The sequence below is a fragment of the Mauremys reevesii genome, linkage group 2 (genome assembly GCF_016161935.1).
Source record: "Mauremys reevesii isolate NIE-2019 linkage group 2, ASM1616193v1, whole genome shotgun sequence".
In the NCBI taxonomy this organism is placed as follows: Eukaryota; Metazoa; Chordata; order Testudines; family Geoemydidae; genus Mauremys; species Mauremys reevesii.
Window position 1 is genome coordinate 170,940,160 of NC_052624.1, and position 26,469 is coordinate 170,966,628.

At 42.9% G+C, this 26,469-nt stretch overlaps 2 protein-coding genes across 7 annotated transcripts in view; one reads left to right on the forward strand and one right to left on the reverse strand.

Moving 5' to 3' along the window:
* LOC120399459 (oocyte zinc finger protein XlCOF6-like) overlaps positions 1-11,488 on the reverse strand; it is a 32,831-nt gene extending 21,343 nt beyond the window's left edge. Inside the window, exons 1-3 of one of the 4 annotated variants that reach the window (XM_039527706.1) lie at positions 11,381-11,488; positions 6,212-7,392; positions 2,470-2,566 (exon numbers count right to left, since the gene is read on the reverse strand). In XM_039527706.1, the coding sequence (XP_039383640.1) occupies positions 2,470-2,566; positions 6,212-7,367 (1,253 nt within the window). In that variant the 5' untranslated portion in view covers positions 7,368-7,392; positions 11,381-11,488. The other 3 variants (XM_039527703.1, XM_039527705.1, XM_039527704.1) reach the window with 3 other exon arrangements.
* PRPF4B (pre-mRNA processing factor 4B) overlaps positions 10,679-26,469 on the forward strand; it is a 45,734-nt gene continuing 29,943 nt past the window's right edge. For all 3 annotated transcript variants that reach the window (XM_039527700.1, XM_039527701.1, XM_039527702.1), the window contains exons 1-4: positions 10,679-10,811; positions 23,471-24,667; positions 25,624-25,794; positions 26,141-26,296. In XM_039527700.1, coding sequence (XP_039383634.1) covers positions 10,774-10,811; positions 23,471-24,667; positions 25,624-25,794; positions 26,141-26,296 — 1,562 coding nt within the window. In that variant the 5' untranslated portion in view covers positions 10,679-10,773. The remainder of the gene's footprint in view (positions 10,812-23,470; positions 24,668-25,623; positions 25,795-26,140; positions 26,297-26,469) is intronic.

Here is a 26,469-nt window from a genome sequence, read left to right on the forward strand (position 1 = left end):
TGCCAATTCTCTAGTGTGATGCCCGAGCAAGCATTGTACTGTCAATATCACAAAGGCTGGATTACTCAGCCTACTACTATAGTAGACGGGGCAGAAAAATGCTAATTTGTAATTGTATTACACAATTTTGCAAAGATTTTAAAATATTTTATCCCATTGGGATAAAATATTAAAAAACTATTCAAGATAACATTAAAAATAAAAAGGCACTTACCTGACCCTCCACCCACAATATATGCCAGCTCCATGCTCCAGCGGGATGCGGTGGTCAATATGACATCACCAACAAGGTGTCATGATGGAGCTGAAGCCAGCGACCCAAGAGGGTCTGAATGTCCCAGGACCTAAGGAAGAAATATGTGAGCTTTTAATTAACAACGTGCTGAATGCCTCTCATAGCCTGGTTGCTAATGGCATTCAGCACATATTGCTAAAGTTGATGGATTTTTGTCAGTTTCCTTTAAAAGTTACTAATTTTGCCATTTCCCCCCAATTAATATTAATATATCACACACAAATGTTACATTCAAAGATTATTAAGGTTGCAAAGTTAAAAAAATGCCAGAATCCCTGCCAGGCTAGTCTCATCCCTCCAGAATCCCCATCCCAGTCTCCCCTCACCCAACCCACTCCCACCCTCAGGCGTCTTGTCCAGCAAGCCACAGCTTCCTCCACAGCCCCATATCTGATTTGTCTCTCCCCTCACCCTGGCCACTGGTTACCGCCTCTGCCCAGGTGTCCCATCGCCATGGGCTCCCAGTTTCAATCTCCGTCCCCCCACTCAGTTCTTGTCCCAGTCTTTCTACTCAGCCAGTCCCAGTTCTCCCAACATGTTTTCCCCTTGTCAGATATGTCACCCCAGTTCTCTCCCCTCCGTCCCCTGGCCCTTCTGGTTCCCAGTCCCAGTCTGTTCGCCCACCCAATACCAGTCTTTTTGTTCACCCCAAATCTCAATTCCAGTTTTCACCCCTTTCCCCAAGCTTCTTGTCCCAGTCTACTCCCCCCCCCCACCCAACAAGACCACTCTTGATTGCTCTGCATTTGTATCAGGTAACTTCTTTCTCCTCAGTGGGGCTCAGCAGGAGATTACAGGAGAGAGAAGTTCCATGCTCTCAGTTCAGGTGCCCAGAACTGGACCCAGCACAGTCTGCAGCAGCCCATGACTGCAATTGTGAGGAAAGTCCTGCTGAGCATTGGGCTGGAGTGCAGGGCTTTGGAACTGTGCTCCAGCTCTGTTCCAGCTCCAGGCAAAAACCTGCAGCTCCACTGCTCCGGAGCTGCTCTGCGCTCCAGGCGCTACTCCAAAGCCCTGCTGGAGCGTGCCCAGTGCAGATGAAATCTTTGGGGAATTTAACTGCTAAAATCTAAAAAGTCTCTATTGAATTTATGTGAACAGTGATTTTTTTTTTTGCTCAAATTTTCAAAGGGATAACAAAAAGCATGTGATACAATCAAATTTTAAGACTATGATATATTTGTGGGGCTTTAGGAGGCCTTCCGTCTATTAGATAAGAAGAAAATCCTGCCTCTTGCTGATGATGGAAAGAAAGCCTCCTGCAGCTACCTGTTGGTAGTAGGAAGCAGCTTGACTCCTCAAGACAAGCTGTCTGGCTGTAAATGTGTCACTACCAGATAGGGCTAGATGATTTTTTATTATTATTATTAATTATTATTCAAAATGCTCTTTAGACAGAAAACTGGGTTTTGACTAAATTAAGTTTTCCATGAAAAGTATCTGCTTTCCATGGAAAATTTTGACTTTGTCAAAACAAAAACAACACCCAGAAAAATCACAAACTTTTAGCTGAAAACTTACAATTTTGATTTGGAAATGCTGCCAGTTTCTCATGGGAGTTGTAGTTTGGGTGTCATGTCACCATTCTCCTCTCCTGGCCACCAACATCCCACTACCGTGTGGTGCCTGTTCTTTTCTGCCCTGCCTAATGGTAGAAGGGGAGGAGGGCTAAGGGACGAGTACTGAAGGTACCTGTTCTGGTCCTGACCCCCTCTCCGCCATCACCAATGTCCAGAGTGGCCATAGGGGACCTCTAGTGCATGACCTCTCTTTCCCATAACAGCATAAGATCCTTTGTATTCAGAACCCAGGTTACCTTTTCCCCAATTTCATGTCACTGTCATAGGGAGCCACTATAGAGCTCTCTCTCCCTCAGATACCAGTAGCAGGATGTGGTATTTCCTGAACACAGCAAATCCCACCATGTTATTTTTAAAACCCTGTTTTTTCCTTTAAACACTCCCACTCCCTCACCCTTTTATATTAAATATTCACAAGTAGGGCTCTACCATTCACTCACCATCACTATTTACAGTAACAGGATACAGCATTAAAAACCCAACAAATGATTGATTTTAATAAAAACATTTATGAAAAAGTTAGCTGTGTTTTAATAACCAACTATAAAAAGAGACAAACAACTAGTAAAGCATAGAGAGTAAAGAGCTACCTACATTTGGAAGAACCATCTTTCACATTCAGTGCATTGATGTGGTTTGGAACTGTAGTTGTGGGTACGAAGATGCTTGTAGACCTTGCTCCACTCTCTCTCTGTGTGTTAAAAAGCCGTAGATCATTGAAATGTATCCACATCAGAGGAAACGGAAATAGAAGTAAATACAGAAAATATCACTAATTCTTCTAAAACTATACATTTGACCATGTTCAACAATCTTCCTTGTTTTCAGCTATACAGCTGTTTGAGAGGGTCAAATTCATCACTGGTGTAATTTCAATAACTTCAGGGATACTACACTGGGTGAATATGGTTTGGTAGTATGTATGTATAGTAATTCAGGAAGAACACTAGCTATATAAATAGAACAGACAGGGGACTATGAATTATGTAGCTATAATTCCATCATGGGGTTCTGCTGGTAACAGCAAGCCATAATGGCAAAGTTGAGCGGCTTATGTATTACTCAGTACACCAAGATGGAACTGAAACATGAAAACACAAAATTTTGCCTGCTTTTTAATTTTATATAATATAGTGAGCTAGGGACCCAAAAGCCCCAAACATGCCAAGTAATAGGGGATAAAGAATTAGTTCTCAAAAAGATTGCAAAGCCATAATCTGAAATGAATCAACTCCTCCACGGGTGCATCTTTTTATTTTTACATGAATTATCGTGCACATGAAGCGCTGAACAAAAGAACACAACAAAACAACACAAGAGGTTTACGAGAGCACCAGTTCTGATCTGAAGGGATCATCTTTAGGGGTGAAAGAAAATAATTCCATTTCCATTCCCGCTCTGCTCTTGGCTCTTCTCCAAGACTGCTATGAAAAATGCCAATGTGGGGTGTTTTTTGTGATGTGAACACCTGTTCAGTAGGAAACATGACTGAGAGCATGAACTTCTTTCACACAAGGAATTCTTATATATGGTTACTGAACAGACAGTACATGGTGGTAACTTTTGGTCTAACTGATCAAGGCCAGATTCAGAATACTGACCCATAGGTGGGAAGCTAGTGCCATTATCTGTTCTTTGGGCCTTTCTGTCCTCCATCACAGGTCTATACTGAGAATCACAATGATCACGCCAGCTTAAAACTACCTTTTTCTTTCTTATTTTGGGGGAGGGGGACAGAAAGGGGTGCTAAATGAAGTACAAACACTAATCAATGTAAAATGCATACCAAAAGAAGCCAAAAGTGCGACAAGTCTATAGTTTTGTTGTAGGATAAGGGTATGGGATAAAGCTAATGTAAATTTTAACATAACTGATAAAACTAGTACAGGAAAGAGAGAAAACATTTATTCTTGTACAAATATTTCCCTGTCACCATTGTAATTGTCCTTGAGGTTAAAAGTCAGAACAAGTATGCAGCACACAGAGTTATTAAGTTTTCACTTTCCTGGGCAACTCAAGTAATCAATTTAAGAGCAAAGCAAGTTCAGGGCTTACTAATAAACTTCACAGCAATTAAAATTTACTACAATTTCCAAAACCATTGCTATAGAGAAAAAGCAGGTCTTTATTATCTCAGTTATACAAACTCATTAGAACTGTAGACTTGGCATCTCTGCCAAGATTAAATATTAGCGTGAGCCCCATTATCTGCTATGGGCTATTATGACTAAGAGATAATAATCTGGAAAAAAAATAAAATTAAAAAAAACCCTTGCTATTCTTATACTGTTTCTCCACTTCAGAGTCTTCAGAATTCAACAAAATACAATATCCTTTTAGAAGAGCTCAGTTTTGTGATCACTTTGCATTTTTGTGAGAAATGCAAAAAAAAGGAATACCTGAAATATTTATGAAACAGGTTATAATGCTACATTACCACCCGTTATGTGGTGCTGACACTGGTGACATCTTTTAACAGGTAGGTCCACTTCAAAAAAATATTTACATCATATTTTAATTTAACATTAAGGGACACATTCTGCCCTTAAAAAACACAGACACACTTCTCATCAGAGTCAATGGATGTTACACAAGTGTATCTGAAAGCAGAATTCAGAAGTGTGGGGGAAAAAAAACAAACCCCACACACCCCTGAATGACAAAAGTTTTGCCGAGGAAAAGCGCCGGTGTGAACAGCACTTTGTCAGCAGGAGAGCTCTCCTGCTGACAAAGCTACTGCTGCTCATTGGGGATGGAAGTTTTTTTTGTCGGCGGGAGAGCCGCCTACAAACAGTGGCTACAATGCGCATCTTTTAGCGGCACGGCTGTGTCACTAAAAGTTGCATAGTGTAGACATAAAAACAAACCACCTCTAGTCACTTAAGCTAAAACTAAAAACAAACAAACAAAAACAAAAACACTAATTGGATAGAGTGTCTCCATTAAAAACACAAAATTAGACTTTGAAATGAATGGTTCATTACACTGAATGGAGCAAGTTGTATGTTTATATCTGCACTTATAGTCACTTCTATAACTGTAGAATTGGAATCCTTCAAACTATTTTAAAACAGAAATAACTATATCAATCTCCCTTTCTCTCCCACCTTCCTTTCCACCCTGTAAGAGAAACAGTTTAATTAGTTTATATACTTCTTGCTTGTCTATGAATAAGTGGAGGTGTTGTGTATTTGTATGAAGAAACTACCAAGAGAAAGTTGAAGTAGTGAATTTTGAAATTGATTCTGAAAGTAACAAGATTCAGCAGTCATTTTTACTTCTTGCAGGAATTCTGTAGATGAGGTCCACTCCAGGTACATGCAATCTCAAACAAGACCAAAACAGACAAAACTAGCGCCTCAATCTCACATGGATCAACACATAATCTGAGGGCAATAAATCCTTTTCTATACAAGATCTCATTCCAAGCAAGTTTTCCAACCTAGTCATTATCACAGGAACTTGTTTTACATGTGCCACCATACTCACCTCATTCTTCAATGGATATTCTAATTCGCTACATTTACAAGCTATTACAATGACTACCGACTACAGCTACAGACACCATAGCACCTTCTCCAAATACCACCCACACAGATAGCTTCAGTTTGCACTTTCAGACAGACTGCAACAAAAAAAGTGAGAAGGAAGAAACTTAAGTGGCAGAAAGCAGCCTGACATAGGCACTAAGAATTTTTGCATTATATGCCATGATTTGATATAATAATATTTGAAGACAGAGAAGGCAATGTTGTCTATTGGACTGAGAACCATACTGGAAGCTAGGAATTCTGTCATTCTAAGCAAGTCACTTGGTCTTTGTCAGTTTCCCTATTCATAAAATATAAGTAATAGCTACGTCACAGCCAAGTAAGTATTAGTTAATTTTACAGTGGCAATGTAGTGGTTTAAAGATAAAAATAGCAGAGTGTTATTAAACTAGAGACAGAGTAAATCCACGTGAAGTTACTTTTCTTATTGCATGTGACATGACTTTCAAGTCCTAATAGAAGTTAAACTCCAACTTTTTTTTTTTTAATATTTAGAATCTACAGATTATAGTTGAAAATGAGCTGCAATTCTGTAGAGCATAGTAACATTTCCATACAAAGGTACATTTGCAAAAGCTTATTAAACATACAGATTTGTATTGCTCCTGCCTGTAACAAATTTCCCAGTAACACTAAGATTATTTGTTATAGCTCATCACAGATGGTATCATATTACATGCTGAAACTCTAGAAGTGCATCTTTGTAACTCCCAATATACATTATGCTTACAGACAGGTTTACAATGAGGGTGAAAGTATGAGAAAAATAATTTTTTGAGACTTACCAATAAAATCACAGTGCAAACATTTAAACAAGTCACCATAATGACAAGATACGTGCAGATTTCTCACTTGCTCTGTTTCATAAAGAGATGAACACTTTGTGCATTGAAAGAGATTACGTTTTCCATGATGGTTGTTCCTGTGCATTTTCCATGCACTTGGCGACATAAAAACTCTCTTGCAAATCACACACTGGTAGCTCTCTTTTATTGGCTTGTGTGTTTTTAAATGATTTTCCATTAAGTTCCATTCCATCATGCAGCAATTGCAATAAACACATTTGAAGCCCTCGTCCCCATGATGACATTTAACATGGATTTTATAAGCACCCTTTGACTTCAGTTCTTGGTCACATATGTTGCAGTGCTGTATTCTTTCAGCACTTGGTTTTAAGGTGCAAATACCTTTCAAAGGTTGAGCTAAGCCACTGTTTTCAGGTCTGACCTTCTTAATTTTACTATTTTCTTGTTTGACTTCAACTTTAGTTGTTTTCACTTCTACCTCTAAAGCTTGAGTTTTAATGCTGGAAATGCGACACAGGCCAAGTGACATGAGATGTTCAGATTGGGTTTCCTCCTCATCTTTGCTTTTTTTAGATTCATTGGGGTCTGTGGAATATGAGAGGGGATTAGGCACCACAGAGCAGGGTTCCTCAAGCTGAAACTGACCTGCTTCTTCTTCAAACAGTGTGTTTACCTTACTAGAAGGAGAGACATTAGGATGATCACCGTGACTCCCCAGGCTCACATCACAGCATTCAGGGCTCATGTTATGAAGCATCTGGTACATAGGCAACAGAAATGACATCTTTGCAAGGTTTTCTTCATTTTCTTTGTTTTCTTGGCAGATTTCATCCCCTATGCTGTAAGAGTAATTTTCATCTTGATCTGGGCCTATTTCAAGGCACTCAGAAATGTGGCAAATTCTACCTTGTTTGTGAATATTAGTCATGTGAGTTCTGATTTTATTCTTGATACTGCTTGTGAACTGACAAAGTTTGCACCTGTACACTTCAACCAAAAACATTTCCACCAGGCTGGCAATTTGGACTTCAAAGCCCTCTGCTGCAGAGGCATACAATCGGGATGTTGTAATCTCCTCAGGTAAATGTAGGTTTGTGGAAGGAATGTATTGGTATTTATATTTAAATTCATTCATCTTCAGAAAGTGCAAGTACACAAGTCTATAAGCGAAACATAAATAAAGCAGTTAGTAGCTGTTCTATAATCTGCAAAACTCATATATCAGCAATCTTCTCCAGAAGAAGATAATTTATCCTAAATCTTCAGTAATACTAAGCAAGATATACTTAAAGTATCTATTTACATTTTCCCAAGTAGAGATTGATGCATACTATGCTGTGGTATATTAATATTTCAATTATTATTGTTGCCTTTTTTCAGAAGTTACAGGAGGCCCTAGGGTCAGATTATTAATCTAAATTGCATTAGTGTATATAAAATTCAAGGGTGAAATCATAGCCTCTTGGAAGACAACAGAAGTTTTGCCAGTAGAAAATTTAAACCTAAATGCCTCATACAACACAGCTCTTTTTACTTCAGTAAATTATTAATAATACAGATGAAACATTTTTTCTGTAACTTCAAACTTGAGATTTTAGAAAACTATTTATGTTTAAAAAAACAATCCAAAATCATTTGTTACTTTCTCCTCTGCTGGATTTTTGTTGTGTATTCATTTTGGGACTTTCATAACATTTATGAATCCCATGGCAAAGCCTTTTTCATAGAAAAATGCATCATTAAGATACAAACATCTCAGCATACATTCATTCACAAATCTTACAGAGTTGACATATATACAGAACATCCACTACTGACAAAGGGCTGTACCTTTTTATACAAATATTTACAGTCTGTTAACCTCCCCGATTCTTTTAAAATAAACAATAAAATAATCCAGAATGCATCACAGCAGCTGGAAGCTCTATATCTGATCATCTGTAGTACATCCCTCTGCATACCTTCTCCCTCCTCCCACCAGTGCAGTATCACTCCTTATATCTAGAGCCCTGCAAATCTGCAGATATCCACTTTAAATCCAGTGACGTTTGCAGATCACGGATCAGAGGACATACAAATGTATCCACTGCAGGGCTCTACTTTTATATTTTGTTTTCGGGCGCTGTGAATTCCCCTTACACAGAGAACGGCGAAGAACCAGCTGACCGTACCTGCTACAGTGATTCAACAGCAAAACCAGGGAGGTAGTAGCAGCAGGGGCTAGGGCCAGAGGAAGACAATCAGTGGCGGGTCCCTCTTGCGCCCGTTTGGCAGCTCGCCTCCCCTCCCTGCTCTTCCTTTTTCCTGCGGCTTCCCCCACGCTTTTGCCAAGGGCACACGGTCACCTCAAAGCGCCACCTACAGCTACAACGGCTGCGCCTCATCCTCCCCGGCCACCCCCCTGCAAAAGCCCCTGCTGCTTGGACGGACTCGCTGCTGAAAGCACGTGCCGCTCCCTCACTGCCCGGGTCAGCGGCGCGTGAATGGAAGGAAGGAAGGTTCCATTCCCCTCTGCAGGGGTCAGTGGCTCTGTTGCTGAATTAGTCTCACCCTGCTTCCGGCCCTCCACGGCTCAGTCACGCCCCTCTCCGCTAGCTTTCCGGCTTCCGGCCCGGAACCAAGCGGGCAGTGTTAGAGCGCGCGCTCAGCCCTCCCGCCTCCTCCCTCCATAATACCAGGCTGCCCCCACTCTAAGGGGCTGTGTGTAAAGTGACACACCCAAGAGCTCCGCGGAAGGACTCGTTTGAAACCCAAAACTCAACGCTTTAAACACTAGCGACAGCTCGAGGTCCGCGAGCGCCTCCCCGTTCCCATCCCTTTCTGAGCTTAGCTCGGTCATTTAAATGCGCTGTGCTTCAGGTTCTTCATCGTTATAGTCCAACACGTGGTAATTTATGGTTGCGTATGAGCTCTTTGAAGCAGGTCTTGGAAAGTGATATTATCATCTAGTGCTCTGTACAGTGCTTAGCACAGTTCTTGGTTAGTCTTTCACAACATCATCATCCACGTGCAGGTCATTTAGTCCAGTCCCCTGCAGTGAGGCAGGACTAAGTAATAACTAGGCCATAATCATACAATCCTAGCACTGGAAGGGACCACAAGAAGCCGTCCAGTCTAGTCCATCCCCCTGTACTCAAGGCAGGACTAAGTATTATCTAGTACATAGTACCTATAATGAATGCTAGGTAATAATAGCAGCGTACTAAGTATTAGCATTATTAGCACCCAAGATTATCACAACTGAAACCATTTTTAAACTCTAGTTTAATTTTCTGTGCTTATGCTGTTTCCCGACTGCATTTCTTCCCATTTTGAAAATGGAAACAGACACCTGGGGTTCATTTTTGTTTCCAGGCTGAAAAAATTATCACTTTACCATCCAGAATAATTTATTTAAAAAAATTAATGTCTGCAAAATATAATTCCCACCCCCAAATATTATCACTAGCTGCTAGATTTTCATGACAATCTTGCAAGACTTCCTACTCAGTTTAGGGCCACATCTACACTAGAGAGCTTACAGTGGCACAGCTGTACGGATGCAGCTGCACTGCTGTAAGATCGCTTGTGTAGCCACTCTAGGCCGACAGGAAAGAGCTCTCCCATGGCCATTGACATACTTAAACCACCTCCAACAAGCCATGGTAGCTATGTCAGCAGGAGTGCATGTCACGCTGATATAAGCGTTGTCCACACTGGCACTTCTGTTTGTGTAACTCACGTCACTCGGTGCGTTTTTTTCACACCCCTGAGCAACATAAATTATACCGACAAAAGTGCTACTGTTGACATAGTCTCATTGCCTTCTTCTAATACACTAGGGCAAGGCTGCGAATGCCTTGAGTATCTGGGTTGCAGACGCTCATCACTATGCCTGCTCTGACATTAAAACAAACAGTGAAATCTTGTTTATGAGTTATTAAGTTTCATAAAACATAAATCAACAATACCCACAATGTCTGTACTTTGGGCCTACCCTCCCTGGCAGTTTATCTTTTACTTAAATTAACTCCATATGCCCACAACTTTAGGTAGCCGAGGTAGTTTTTGGTTGTACTCCTGGTTTTCAGTGTTTAGTATCCCATTTCTTATTTGGTGTGACATCTGGGGGCCACACATCCCAAGAAGTCCTGAGCACCTGCCTGTTCACCCCCTCCCCTTTCTTCTACAATCACCCCAAATTTCCTGTCTCCTCCGCCACTATCATCCACCCACCTCTCAAACGCTGGGTGCGCCCGCCCCACGCAGCTGCCAGTGTCAGGGCGCCGCATCCAGATCGCTTGAGCCATCGTGACTGGCTAAGACTCCCTCCCCCAACCACTTGTTCTGGGATTGCGCTGCTGGGCCTGGAGGTGGCTCTTTACAGACGCTCCCTAGCAAAAGAGCCACCGGAAGTAACTTACTCCCTCGCTGCAGGGTGCGGTTCATTTCCGGTGGGTCGCCGAGGTGGCGCGTTTCCTCGCCTCGACCCTTGGCGCCCCATCGCGCATGCGCTGCGGCCCCGTCTCACCAGCGGCAGCGAAGGAGTTTGGAAGTTCAAAATGGCCGCCGCGGTGGAGTCTGTGCTGCGGGAGCCCGAGTAAGAGTCAGGGCGGCCCCTTTGGGAAGGCGCCTCTCGGGGGGAGAGTGGGAGGGAGACGCTGTGAGGCGCCTTGTGGCGGGAGGTGGCTATAACGGTCGCTAAGGCTGATTTGCTGGGGGGAGAGGGGAGTCGCGAGGGCCCTGGCTGGGCCTTTGGCGTGAGACCCATGGCGGGCCTGGGCGGTGGGACTGCACGCGGCGTCCGTTTCCCCGGCCCCAGCGAGCACGAGCCAGGCCGCGAGGGGGAGAGGCCGTGCACGCGCTTGGAGTGCGGGGCTCCTCGTGCTCCTGCCTTCCTGCCTCGGGCGCCCAGGGGTGGTTGCTAAGGTGCGAGGGGGAGGGTCAGTCCCGATGTTCGTGGGGTTTTTTTCCGTATAGGCGCCTTTTACCCTCCCCCCCTCCCCCCCCGTCCCGATGTTTCACAGGCTGCTCACCCTAAGGAGGGGTGTTGCGAATCCCCTCCGGCCCTGGAGCTGCTGGGCTCCAGCCTGCTCTCTCCTAGTGAAACTGGGGCCGGCTCCCGCCGCGTGTGGGCATCCAGCAGCTTGGAGGCTGTTCCATACTCACTTGTCTTGTGTTTGGTGCTGTGGGCGTTAGAGTCAGGGTGCAGAGTGTTTTGTGAAAGAGCAACAGTCTCTCAGACTTCGTTCTTCATTAGAGACTTTTATCTGGAGTTAAAAGTGACTGAACTCCAGGTGGCTGGGACTCTTGTAAGGGGCAGGCTGGGCCTCAACATACATTTGTGGAATCTTCAGAGGCCCTTTGCACAGGTGTCGTCTACCCTGAGATCACAGGCAATCAATTAACCAGACCGAACCCCCCCCCAACTTCTCCAATGGGGACATAGAGCTAATTTACACTGGCAATTTACATTAGCATAGGTGCATGTCTCAATGGTGTGAAAAATCTGCACCCTTGAGAGATGTGATTATGCCAACCTAACCCCCAGTGTAGACAGCACTAGGTCAATAGAAATCTTCTGTCGACCTAGCTATTGCTTCGCAGGGAGGTAGTTTTCCTAGTGGTTTGCACTAAAATACTACAGCAGCAAAGCTCAGTTATGCTGGAGTAGTGATTTAAGATCTAGGCTACTCTAAAAAGTTAAGTTGATTAGGGGTGTGTAAAATCCATGCCCCTGAGTGGTGTAGTTAGACCTAGTCCCCAGTGTAGACAGCATGAGGTCAATGGAAGAATTCTTCTGTTGACCCCTATGCTGATGGGAGACCCCGCCCCCCCCGTTGGTATAGGTGATGAAGTGCTAGAGCAGTGTAGCTGCACTATTTTATGCGTAGACAAGCCCTAAGTATAAATATATAGCCATACATCAGTCATGCCCTCCCAGCCTCTTAAGTCCTGCAGTGGTCACTTACTCTGGTGATTTTACTCACCATGAGAGGGGTTCATGAGGGCTTCATGGGCCGCAATTTGGGAACTATTGGCTTAATATAAAGGCGAAGGGATTCGGTCAAGGCTTTTTAGACCCTATGTTGGACCTATCTTAAATTGTAATTTGATTTCTGGCTGTAATAGTTCGAAGGGCTTTTTTTACTAGTTGCTTTTCAAAGATATAAAAAACAATACATACTGTTTCTGGGTCACATGAAATTTTATTTTAAAAACATTATAATGGTGCAGAAATGTTTTATTGTAATACCTACTTAGTAGCAAAATATGATGTTGACTTTTGTAGGCCGAAGGTTTGTGAATATATTAGCTATCCTTTCTGATAGTAAATTTCCTAAAGTATTCTCTATGGATATATATATAAAAGGTTAGCTTACTTAAGTGTTTAAAACTTTTTGCCCAATCTGAGATATTCTAATATTATGAAATTGTTGCAACATCCCTCCCATCAGAACTACTTTGGGATTTTTTGCCAGAATCTGTAGAATTTAGTTAGCAAGAGTCTGCTGGACAGCTAGCTAGTTAGTTAGTTAGTTGTATCTTCTTTCTCTCCTTGGTCCTATTCCAACATTTTCCAGCTGGTATTGTAAGACAGAAGGCATTTTGAATTAGGTTGTTTTAGTGCAGGGGTTGGCAACCTTTCAGAAGTGGTGTGCCGAGTCTTAATTTATTCACTTTAATTTAAGAGTTTCGTGTGCCAGTAATATATTTTAACATTTTTAGAAGGTCTCTCTATAAGTCTATATAATATATAACTAAACTAGTGTTGTATATAAAGTAAACAAGGTTTTCAAAATGTTTAAGAAGCTTCATTTAAAATTAAATTAAAATGCTGATCTTATGCCACCGGCCCACTCAGCCTGCTGCCGGCCTGGGGTTCCATTCACCTAGGCCAGCAGCGGGCTGAGGGGGGCCTGTGGCCGGACGCCGGCCAGCAGCCAGAGCCGCAGTGGGCTGAGCGGGACCGGCGGCCAAGACCCCAGCCTGGCAGTGGGCTCATCTGAAGCATCTGTAGGTGCTGCTTCCCGCAGCTCCCATTGGCTGGGAATGGCGAACTGCAGCCATAGGGAGCTGAGGGGCTCCATGTCTGCAGATGCTCCAGGTAAACAAACGTCCTGACCCATCAGCGGCTTAGCCTGATGGGCTGAGAGCCAAAGTTTTCCAACCCCTGAAATATAGGGTTGGCTTATGAAAGGGTCATACATTTTTTGCTACTTTTACTTATCCATCTTGGGGGCGGGGGTCGGTTTATAAACAAACGGGCTAATGAACGAGTATATACAGTAATTAATGAAATTACAGAAAAAAACAGAAGTCCTTGTGGTACCTTAGAGACTAACAAATTTATTGCTGCAAAACTGGAATTAATTTGCAAACTAGATAACATCAGATTTGGCTCGAATAAAGACTGGGAGTGGTTGGGTAATTACGAAACCTAAACTTAATTTCCCCAATACTAATACTACTGTTACTCACACCTTCTTGTTAACTGTCTGTAATGGGACACTCTCTTACCACTTCAAAAGTTATTTTTCCTCCCTTGATATCTTGCTGTTAATTGATTTATCTCATTAGACTGACCTAACACTTGGTAAAGCACCCCCCATCCTTTCATGTATGTATACCTGCTACTGTATTTTTTACTTCATACATCTGATGAAGTGGGTTCTAGCCCATGAAAGCTTATGCCCAAATAAATTTGTTAGTTTCTAAGGTGCCACAAGGACGCCTCATTTTTTTTTGTTTTTGTTTTTTTTTGCTGATACAGACTAACAGGCTACCACTGAAACCTGTCTCAGTGAAATTACAGTGGTGCATTTGTGAAAACTTTTCTGATATAGACTGATCTCTGGTAGTCAGAAGGGCTAGAAAATTATAAACAAAAACTTAATTTTGTAGAGAGCATTTTGTGCATACCAAAAATTATAGGGGAAGATCTGCTTGCATAGAAATTTGCATGCATGGAAAGATTAAAAGAATAAACTATGTATAGTTTGAGTAATCAGTGATGGAGGAGGGAGAAAAGGACAGGTAATGTAACAACTCTGACAAATATATAAAGTAAGTACACACCAAGGAGTGGGGGGAAATGTTTAAAGTAGTACAGAGAACTGCAACAAAGAGTAATAGGATGAAAATAAACAAACGAACTCTTAACATGAATATCAGGAAAATCTTTCTCATGGTGAAATCTGTTACTCTGGAGTAATCTTCCAAAGGGATTAGTGGAAAGTTCATTGTTCATTTAAAAAAGAACTGAAAAAGAAGTTTCTGAAATACCCACTCTCTCCATGAGAGATACCAATACTTACATCATACTCATCTGCAGATTTTTTTAAACTTTATTTTATAAAAGTTTCTAGCCTTTATGAGTCCGAATGTGAACTATGTGAAATAAAAGATCTGTCTTCTGAATTGGGACTACTTGGCTGATTCAGTTTACATACTCTTATATACAAATAAATGCTTCTGATAATTTAATACAAGCAGCAGTCAATTTTATGGCAGACTTATAAATCAGGAGTGCATAAAGGAAAATAGCAGTCAGATCCTTATTTACAGTAGAGTGAGGAAGAAAACTGATATACTTTCCTTTCCGACCCAATTTTTGCATTACTTTTGTATGCAAAGTAATGAAAGCTTATAACTAGGCTTGTCAAACGATTAAAAAAATTAATCACGATTAATCACAGTTTTAATTGCACGGTTAAGCAATAATAGACTACCGTTTATTTAAATATTTTTGGATGTTTTCTGCATTTTCAATATTATTGAATTCTGTTACAACAGAGAATACAAAATGTACAGTGCTCACTTTATATTATTTTTATTACAAATATTTGCACTGATAAATATAAACTAAATAAATAGTATTTCTCAGTTCTCATACAAGTACTGTTGTGCAATCTCTTTATCGTGAAAGTGCAATTTACAAATGTAGAATTTTTTTTTACATAACTGCACTCAAATAAAACGTAAAATTTGAGCCTATAAGTCCACTCAGTCCTACTACTTAATCACTAAGAAAAACAGTGTTTACATTTATGGGAGATAATGCTGCCCACTTCTTAGTTACAATGTCACCTGAAAGTGAGAACAGGCATTCCCTTGGCACTGTTGTAACCGACTTTGCAAGGTGTTTATGTGCCAGATATGCTAAACATTCATATGCCCCTTTATGCTTTCACCGCCATTCCAGAGGACATGCGTCTGTGCTGATAATGGGTTCTGCTTGATAACGATCCAAAGCAGAGTGCACTGATGCACGTTCATTTTCATCATCTGAGTTTAGATGCCACCAACAGAAGGTTGATTTTCTTTTTTGGTGGTTTGGGTTCTGTAGTTTCTGCATGGAAGTGTTGCTCTTTTAAGACTTCTGACAGCCTTCCACACCTTATCCCGTCAGATTTTGGAAGGAACTTCAGATTCTTAAACCTTGGGTCGAGTGCTGTAGCTATCTTTAGAATCTCACATTGGTACCTTTGCATTTTGTCAAATCTGCAATTAAAGTGTTCTTAAACAACATATTCTGGGTCATCATATGAGACTGCCATAACACAAAATATATGGCAGAATGCGGTAGAACCACAGAGCAGGAGACATACAATTCTCCCCCAAGGAGTTCAGTCACAAATGTAATTAATGCATTATATTTTTAACAAGTGTCATCAGCATGGAAGTATGTCCTCTGGAATGGTGGCTGAAGCATGAAAGGGCATATGAATGTTGAGCCTCGTCGGCTATCCCTCAAGGTTGAGGATGATCTCTTTCATAGGTTTTATTTTTCATGGGTCCTTTGGTGACTGCGAAGTCCAATTCTTGAGACACAGTCTTGTTAGCAGACACTGCAGGAGGTGTTGGAAGACAGGGTTGGGCCACCATTGCTGCGTGACAGCAGTCTTTCCTTTCTTTTCTGGCGTTTTTCTGTGACCAGGGCAAGGCAATTTTCCTCAAAAGTGAATGTTCCCTCTCTGACAAGTCTTTGCCAGTTATCCCTATCCTGGGCTGCTGTCTCCCAGTGTGTGGTGTCAATGCCACACCTCTTGATATTATCTTGAGGGTGTCTTTTAAGTGTTTCTTTTGGCCTCCCCATTTCTTTCTCCTTTGGGCATGGCTACATTTGCGAGTTAGAGCACATTAAAGCAGCCCAGTGTTCACACTGGCAAGGCACGTGTAGAGCGCACGGACGCCACAGCTGGAGGGCCCCTGGTAATTCACCTCGAGAAGCATAACGCTTGCTGTGCCCCAGCTGGAGCACCATGGCACCAGTGTGGAAGCCCTGGTCTGTTAACACACTCTGATCGGCCTCCAGAAGTGTCCCACAATGCCTGTTCTAGCCACTCTGGTCATCAGTTTGAACTCTACTGCCCTGCCTTCAGGTGACCAACCGTCAGACCTGCCCTTTAAATTATCTGGGAATTATGAAAATCCCCTTCCTGTTTGCTCATCTAGGCATGGAGTGCTCTCAGTGAATCTTTCCAGGTGACCATGCCTCCATGCGCCAGGCGATCCCCAGTATGGAGCAGTTGCGAGGTGCTGGACCTATCAGTGTTTGCGGGGAGGAAGCTGTCCAGCCCAGCTGGGCTCCAGTCATAAGATTTACGATACCTTTGGGCAGATATGGAGACATGATGGAAAGGGGCCATGACAGGGACACACTGCAGTGCAAGGTTAAAGTGAAGGAGCTGCGGCATGCCTAGCGCAAAGCCTGCGAGGCAAACCACCACTTCGGCGCTGTCCCCGCGACCTGCTGTTTCTACAAAGAGCTGGGCGTGATACTTGGAGGCGACCCCACCTCCTCTCTGAGTACCACCATGGACACTTCAGAGCCCAGTTCAAGGAGGAGGAGCAAAGCAGGAGTAAGTGTGCTGAGGAGGAGGAAGACACCCCGGAATCCCTAGATGCATGCAGCCAGGAGCTGCTCTCAAGCCAGGAGGAAGGTAGCCAGTCGCAGCGGCCGGTGCTTAGCGAAGGACCAACACCAGAGGAGGTTCCTGGTAAGCACCTTTTATTTTGGGAAGGAAGTTATTTGGTGTGGACTCTTGGGGTGAGGAGGGTTAGGGCTGCATGCATGCCTAGATGCAGACTAGGGCGTTGATGTGCTCTCTCACATCACGGTAATCGGCCTCAGTGATCTTTTCAAAGGTCTCAGCCAGAACTTGGGCAATGCGCTTGCGCAGGTTTCTTGGGAGAGCCACTGTGGTCTTTGTCCCAGTCAGGCTAACGTGTCCACACCGCTGTGCCCTGAGGGGTGGGGGGACCATTGCTGCACACAGGCAAGCTGCATATGGGCCAGAGCAGAAGCTGCATTGTAGTAGAAGACCCTCCCTTGCTTCCCAGGGCACCCTCAGCAGCGAGAGATCTTCCAGGATGAACTCCTATGGAAAATGTGTGGACAGTGTTGAGTATAGGGGACCCCTGCAGCTGTTTGCTCTCCCCAAGGCACAGAAACTCAGAAGACAGTACAGCCATGAAACAATCAGTCCCCCTTGACCCTGTGCTTACCATTTTGGGGCTCCTGTGGGTTATGTGCGCTCACTTTGGGATGGGCAAATTATGCTATTGTGTAGACTGTGATTGCCCTCCTTAAGTCCGGGGGAATCATTGCTCTGTCTTGAACAATGCTGGCTCTGTTAAGTGTTGCATTTTGTCTTTACAGATGCAACCTTGAGATCTCAGCTGTCCATGTCATCACCGGCCGAGAGACTGCAAAGAATCCAGAAGAGGCTACGTAGAAGCAGAGAAGACATGCTGCATGAAGTAATGCAGCAGTCACTTAACGAGAATCTAAAAGTGCAGGAGTGGAGGGAGAGTGAAAGGAGGATCCTCCAGCAGAATGCAGATCACTAGCAGCAAAGCATGGATCGGCTGATAAGCATCATGGAGCGCCAAACAGACTCGATCCCGGTGCTCGTAGCCATGCAGGCGGAGCATTACCACACCGCGCCTCTCCCCTCCCTCCCACCCCCGCAGTCCTTGTTCCAAAACTTTTTCCCTTGTGCCCCCATGTCAACTCCAACCCACTTTCCCCAACATCTGGGTTCTTATCACCACCAGCTGCCTCCAACACCTATAGCTTCACCACCCAGCCCTGAAAACTACGACTCTTACCCACTGCACTAAACCCTCATCTCCATGCATTTTAGCTAGCCTGAAGTGCTGCACTCATTGCACAGCACTCCAGACAGGAAGGCCGAGTATGATAACAGGACATACGCAAATCTGCGATTGTACCGTTCCCCACCCCAACCCCTTGCCCTTTCTGTTTCCCAAGCAGTTGTTTCCTTTCAATAAATGAATTTTCTATTCAATAAATGGATTTTTTTTGAAAACATTCTTTATTATTGCATAAAGTAAAAGATGCCTTAGCCCAGGAAAGCAACAGGCACTGGAAGTCAGCTTAGCAAACACAGATTCCTATTAACATTGGTGCAGGGCACCAGACATTACTGGTGGCTTTCAGCCTCAAATTGCTCACTCAAGGCATCCCTAATCCTTGCAGCCCAACGCTGGGCCCCTCTAATAGCCCTGCTCTCTGGCTGTTCAAATTCAACCGCCAGGTGTTGAATCTCCGAGGTCCATGCCTGAGTGAAGCATTCACCCTTCCCTTCGCAAATGTTATGGAGGATATAACCGCGGTGATGCTGTCATTGGCCAGGTCCAGCTTCCCATACAGACAGCGCCAGCGGCCCATTAAACGGCCAAAAGCACACTCCACAGTCATTCTGCACCAGCTCAACCTGTGTTTGAACCACTCCTTGCTGCTGTCAAGGCTCCCTGTGTAGGGTTTCATGAGCCACAGCATTAAAGGGTAAGCGGGGTCTCCAAGGATCACAATGGGCATTTTGACTTCACCCATGGTGATCTTCTGGTCTGGAAAAAAGTGAGTTGGGATTACCGCCACTTTATAAACAGCCCTTGATTTCGTCTCTGAATGTTTAGCATATCTGGCACGTAAATACCTTATAACGCTGACTACAAAAGTGCCATCTGAATGCCTGTTCTCACTTTCAGGTGACATTGTAAATAAGAAGTGGGCTGCATTATTTCCTGTAAATGTAAACAAACTTGTTTGTCTTAGCGATTGACTGAACAAGTAGGACTGAGTGGACTTGTAGGCCCTCAAGCAGTGTGTCTCAAATGCGGCCACCAGGGGTTTTTCCTGTGTTTACGACAGCCTCTTGTGCAGAGATGAATGGGGGAGGGAGCAAAGCAGTGGCTCCTCTCTGCAGTGCCTAGGGGCTCCAGGGGCAGGCTTCAGCCGCCATCCCCTGGTTCAGCTGGAGCCTCCAGCGGTAGACTTTCCCCCCCCCACCCCCCACATGCCCACCTCTAGCCATGGGGGCAGCCCAGGGGATGCTGCGAGTGCTTGTGGAGGGGTGGCCTGCGGGGGCACACAGCCTGGGTGGGCAGGAGCTGGAGATTCCACACCTCCCTGGAAATGGACACATCCCCTTCCCTCAGCTCCTAGGCAAAGGTGTGGCCAGGCAACCCTGCGTGCTGTGTCAGTTCCAAGCACCAGCTCAGCAGTTGTCATTGGCTGTGAACCGCGGCCAATGGTAGCTGTGGGGGCGGTGCCTGTAGGCGGAGGCAGTGTGCAAAGCTGCCTGGCTATGCCTCTGAGCTAGGAGCTGAGGGAGGGGGATGTTGCTGTTTCTGGGGAGCCCCCCAAGGTAAGCACTGCCTTGAGCCCTCACACCCTCCCGTACCCCAGCCCTAAGCCCGCTTCCACATCCAAACTCCTGCTGCTGCTGGGGAAGATGGGCACAGTGGCCCGAGATTGCCCCAGCAGCAGCTGGCGTGCCTGGCCCAGAGGCTGCCTGAGATGCTCAGGCGGCACCCGGTCCAGGTGTACCAGCTGCTGCGCAAGTCACTGAGGTCATGGAATGTCATGGAATCCGTGACCTCCGTCACAAACTCGCAGCCTTAAGCATACCATATAGTTCTTGCTTCCTCTCTGAATCTCTTGAACAGCAGTGTCTGATTTGGATTGCAGCTTCTTCTATTCAAATTCCAATTTGCCACTGGGAATTAAAGTTGTAAACTAGATTTTTTTTTTTTTTTTGGTATCTATTGAGGCAGATGCAGTGTAAAATTTGTTTCTCCTGTTATGACCTCCACTTCCTCCAACATAATTTGCTGCTGTCACAAATTATAATAAGCATGTGGAAGAAGCTGATAAGAAATAGAGAGGTGCTCATTTACATACAAATACTTTGATAATCAGTGGTAAGGGGAAAGAATATATAGAGAAAATATGTGATTGAGGTGTGGCTATAGTCAGATGTTGACATATATAAGTAACTGCATGTTTTTAACTCCACTGATATGCTCACTTGTAGCTATATTGGCTGTTTAGTTCTCAAAGTAATAATTGTTACTGCTTTTTATCATTTTTCTCCTGTTAGAATTAAAGAACCAATACAGCTATTGGAAAGTGATCTGGACTCTTCCATCACATGTATTAAAAGAATTGTTAACTAATTTTTAGTTCTTGGTAATGGGAACAGTAGTGGGATTTATATCGGGGCTATCTTTGAAGGCTCCATCTTTCATATAAATCTCTGGCTAGTTAGGTGTCTTCTATATTTGGACCTCTGTTCCTCTCCAGCTGTAGAAATATAAAAGGTGCTTTGTGTTTTTCCAGCATCCTCAAAAGCCTCTTGTCTGCTAAAATGTGTGGTGGTGGAGAGAGACTTCTGATATTCTACACTTCTCCCAGCCTTTACTTTTTGGGTTTTCCTCCCCAGTGAATAACTCTAGGATTTGCCTCTGATGCCGTCCCCAGGATTCTGAATACCAGATATGAATTAATTTCACTCTACCTCCACTTGGCAAAACTAATAGCAGCAGCAGAGGCACTGGAGCAGTCTCTCTTCGGACTCAGGAGGATGACACTACATTGGTTTGCACTCCGTTCCTATTTGTGTTTGTCTAAACTTTTTAAGTGTTGGCTAACACATTTTACCATCCTAGTTTACACAGGGCAAGTTGTGTACATGTTTGACTTAGGGATCACACAACAACTTGTTTAAAATAGGATTTGCTTTGTTTACACTAAAGTTTAACTGTGTTAGCTAACATCATTTTTTAGAAACACCTTTTAGCGTCATCTAGACAAGACGTTGGTGGAAAGTTATCTTTGCCAGTCATAAGGTCTGCTTTATTTTTAAATAGAAGTTTAGATTCTGCAGAATGGGATAATGTAGGTTCCTTCCCTTGCTAGGACAAGTGGGTATATGGATTTTTAAGGTCTTCTTTTATTTATTGCTGTCTAAAATATACTACAGCCTAAGTCTAATACGCAGTTTAAAAACAAGTACAGAATAGCGGTGCTAGCTTGGGTATGTTTAAACAGCCTGGCTAGAAAATAGGATATATGTTGCTTCAGAATGACTTACTGTGGGCAAATACTAGTCTTATTTATTGTTAGGGCGTGTATTTATGTAAATTGCAAAATCAATAAATGTAGTACTTAAAGTGTTACATTTGCACAGTTAAAGACAAGACATGTAAATCTTAAGTTACCCAACAAATATTTTAACTTTCACAATGTGCATAATACAGCTTCCTGGTTAAATGTGTATCTTAGAGTATATGTAATAAAACATATACAGTATAATGATATATGCAGTCTGTCAGGGTTACTGTTTCTTTTTTAATCTTTCTGTTTTCTGACTTTTAAATTTTAACAATGTAACCTTAATGTTGCATTAGTGATTGTTGAGGGATAGGATTGCAATTAATAAATAATATATAAAAATCAAGAATGAACCCATTTCAGCTTCTAAATAGAATAAAATGGGGGAAAAAAATGTCTTCCAGAGTTTTATCAGACTCAGGATGTGAAGAGTATAAAATTGTGTGAGGTTATATAAGAAGCTTGTGGGAAAGCAGTTATAAAAACTATAACTATCATAATACAATGTGTAGTAATGTTCAGAATTTGCCATATTGAGACAATTGTAAAAAAAAAAAATGAAGCAATGTTGACAGGATGGTGGCAGTTATTAGATGGTTCAAGTTTAGACGTTTCATGACATGGTCAAGCCAAACATGAGAACAAGTAGCATCACAAATGTAGCAAAAGTCAAATTGAGTCTGGCATCCCTTCTAATGACTGCTGCAACAGATATAACTGTTCTGGAGAGTTGTTTGGGTATAGGTGGGAGATGTATGGAACAGGTTTCTTTTGGTGGGGGAGGGATTGTCGGGGATCCTCATCCATGCAGACCCCTAGACTCTCCCATTCAGTCAGGCACATATGACCCTGACCCCATAGCTGCCCCTGTCTCTGTGTATCCCTGCCCCCTCCCACTCAGCCAGCATAGCTGCCCCCCACTCAATCAGGCATAGTACCGTCCCCTTCCCCCTCCTCAGATGGCCCTGCACCCCCACTCCCATTCAGCCCCTGGCTCAATGTTGTCATCTCACTAGCTTCTGTGCTCCCGCCCTGGTCTGTCCCCCCCCCCCCCCCAAACACTTCTGAACCCCAGTCTGTGTGATTTTCTGCACCCAGCAGCCTTATGTGCTCTGCTCTGTCCATGCCCCCATATCCCATGCCTCCTTACTTGGCCCCACAGGCAGGGCCCTTTGAGGAAGGCAGCCTCTGCCCCCTCCGTCTTTGTGGCTGGCTGCTCTGGCCCATGAGCCAGCTGCCCTCTCTTTGGCACCACATCAGTCCCTGATGAGTGAAAGGTGTAATTGCAACTTCCCTTCACCCCATCAGAATCAGTTATTCTGCAGGGGAGGGAAATAATCTCTGGGGGCACATAAATTCTGCACGTGTGCAGTGGTGCCGAATTCCTTCAGTAGTAGTAAGAGCTTAATAAAGATAAGATTAAGGTGGTGCATAAAAATACTTTGCAGCACAGATGTGTAATGCTAACATATGGTGCTACTATAAACATTAAGCTTGAAAACTGACACAATATGGTATTATAAACATGTATGATATATATCTGCTAATATACTTGCTGGATCTCCCATCATCAGTATCATTTGGACATCAAAATAACGTGCATGGGCGGGAGGTTTACTTGCCATTACAACTTGGTTGTATGATGCACCCAAGTATGATTCCATAGACAGAAAATAACTTCTCAGTATCCTGAAATCAGGGTGTAATCTTGATTTTTGGAAAGTTTTTACAAGTCTCATGTAAATGAAATTATGTCAAGATGATAGAAGTATAAGAACATAGTAAGTAGAAGTATTTGATATTTGCTGATGTGCATTTTAATGTACTTGCAGAATTGAAGATGCAGATATTTCTGAGAGAAGTGTCAATGAAGAAAATGGTGAAATATCAGAAGGAGAACAACCTCAGAATAAGCACAGCCGACACAAAAAAAAGAAACACAAACACCGAAGTAAACACAAGAAACACAAACATTCTTCAGAAGAAGACAAGGACAAAAAACATAAACACAGGCACAAACATAAGAAACATAAACGGAAAGAGGTTGTTGATGCCTCTGACAAAGAAGATGGACCAGCAAAAAGAACTAAAATTGATTTCTTAGCTCCTCTAGAAGATTTGGAAAAACAAAGAGCATTATTAAAAGCTGAACTTGAGAATGAGTTAATGGAAGGAAAAGTTCAGTCTGGGATGGGGTTAATATTACAAGGTTATGAGTCAGGTTCTGAAGAAGAGGGAGAAATCAATGAAAAGGTGCGAAATGGCAATAGGTCTTCAAATAAATCATCAAACACTAAGGGGAAACTAGAGCTTGTGGACAATAAAACAAGTTCCAAAAAAGCAAGTAAGAATGAATCAAAAGAACGGACTAGGCACAGAGCTGATAAAAAGAAAAGCAAGATAGGAATTGACGGAGTGAAAGAGAAAACAACTAGAAGCAAATCAAAAGAGAGGAGAAAATCAAAAAGCCCATCTAAAAGAACTAAATCTCAAGATCAAACAAGGAAATCAAAGTCTCCAACCCTTAAAAGGCGGTCTCAAGAGAAAAATAGAAAGTCTAAGTCTCCTCCAGAGGATAAGAATAAAGCAGATGATAAGAATAAAGCAAGAGATCGCAGAAGGTCCCCAGTTGTAAATGAAAGCAAAAGTCGAGATCGTGGCAAAAAATCCAAATCTCCAATAGAATTAAGAAGCAAATCCAAAGACAGACGGTCACGATCAAAAGACAGGAAATCAAGGAGATCGGAGACTGACAAAGAGAAGAAGCAAATTAAATCTCCTTCAAAAGATGCTTCTTCAGGGAAAGAAAACAGGTCTCCTAGTAGAAGGCCTGGCCGCAGCCCTAAAGGAAGAAGCTTATCTCCAAAACGTGATAAATTACGAAGAAGCAGATCTCCTCTACTTAATGATCGCAGATCAAAACAGAGTAAATCACCCTCTCGAACTCAGTCTCCTGGTAGAAGAGCAAAGAGCAGATCAGCGGAAAGGAAACGAAGAGAATCAGAAAGGAGGCGTCTTTCTTCTCCCAGGTAACTTTAAAATATTAAGAAACACCAAAGATTCTCAAGTAAGTGCAAAAATCAGAAGGCTTCAGAATTTTGTACTATCATCTTAAAGTAGGGGTTGGCAACCTCTGGCACGCGGCTTGCCAGGGTAAGCACCCTGGTGGGCCGGGCCAGTTTGTTTACCTGCTGTGTTGGCACATTCAGCACCCTGGTGCTCCAGGCCAGTGGGGCGGTGGGAAGCGGCGCGGGCTGAGGGATGTGCTGAGATCTCATGCCTTCATTATGTTGCATCTGTCATGCAAACATTGCATAACTATTCACTTGCCATTCATGTAGAATTGTAGGTATATATTGTAAAAATACTAAAGCTTATTTGAAATAGTTACTTACAAAACGGTGGCCCTTACCAACAGTACGGAACTGGTTCAGTAATGTCCCAAGTGAAAAGATGCCTCCCACAGAATCACCAACACTCCTGCTACAATAGTAACCACATAATGTTAATTAAATCACAGCTGGCCACATCTGTTTTCTAAATTAAAATTGACTCTACAGTGATTACAGCTAAGTAGTTTAAGCCCAGATTTGAGCTATTACTTCTAATGTTGTGGAGAGGATCCATCCTCTGGATTCAGTTTTTATTTTATGTATATATTAATTTCAACACTTTTGCACATTAACTTAAAATAGGCCACTATATACAATACCTAAACAAAAACTTTCTTTTACTTCTTCTAGCTCTGTGATGATAATTAACAAATTTTATTGCAAGAGTTGTGCTGAATTAGGTCTGTGTTTGGGCAGATATTTCCAGGGATGGGAGACATGCAAAGCAGACTGGCAGCGCTGAAGTATACTTACCCCTCTGGTGGAGTCTCACTTGCAGTAAGCTTTTAAAGTGAGCTTTAAGAGGGAATTGTGATTTTTGTTTTCAGTTTGCCCCGATACTAGTGTCTTTCTCTTCTTTTTTTTATTTCAAGAACCCGACCTAGAGATGATATTCTCTCTAGACGTGAGAGATCAAAAGAAGCCAGCCCACTCAGATGGTCACCATCCAGAAGAAGATCTAGGTCTCCCATCCGAAGGAGATCTCGTTCACCACTCCGACGCAGCCGGTCTCCAAGAAGGAGAAGCAGGTCTCCTCGGAGGAGGTAAAAACGTCTTGCAGTGGAACTTTTCAGTATTGTTTAAATACAGGTCCATTATTCAAATTGGATAGAAAAAAAATTAAATATTTTATTATCTCATTCATAACAGCTCTATCATGCGTATATCCTCCCTGCCCCAAAAAGTTATACATTTACACATTCTTTCACTCATCTTAGCCTCTTTCAGAATAATAACGTTAGTTCCATTGTTAAAGCTTACTATTGTAAAGGGTTGTTTGGTATCAACTAAATATTGTCTGGCCATAAATCAACGCTAAACTAATCATAAGTAAATTAAATCATAAACTATTTTTCCCTTTCTTCCTGTTTTTTTCCTTCTGTTCAACAGGGATAGAGGTCGGAGGAGTAGATCTCGGCTTCGGAGGAGGTCTAGGTCACGGGGTGGTCGTAGACGTAGGAGTAGAAGCAAAGTTAAGGAAGATAAATTTAAAGGAAGTCTTTCTGAAGGCATGAAAGCTGAGCAGGAATCCTCATCAGATGAGAAGTAAGAATGAATTTCTAATATTTCCTAACAAGTAAAGATTTGGTTCCATTAATGGGGAGAATTAATTATTGAAAGCTTTGTATTGTGTCCATTTAAGCAAAACCAGTGTAATGTCCTATTCTTTCACGTTAGCCACGGCATCTCGGAACTTTTTTACCCTAGCAACACCGGCG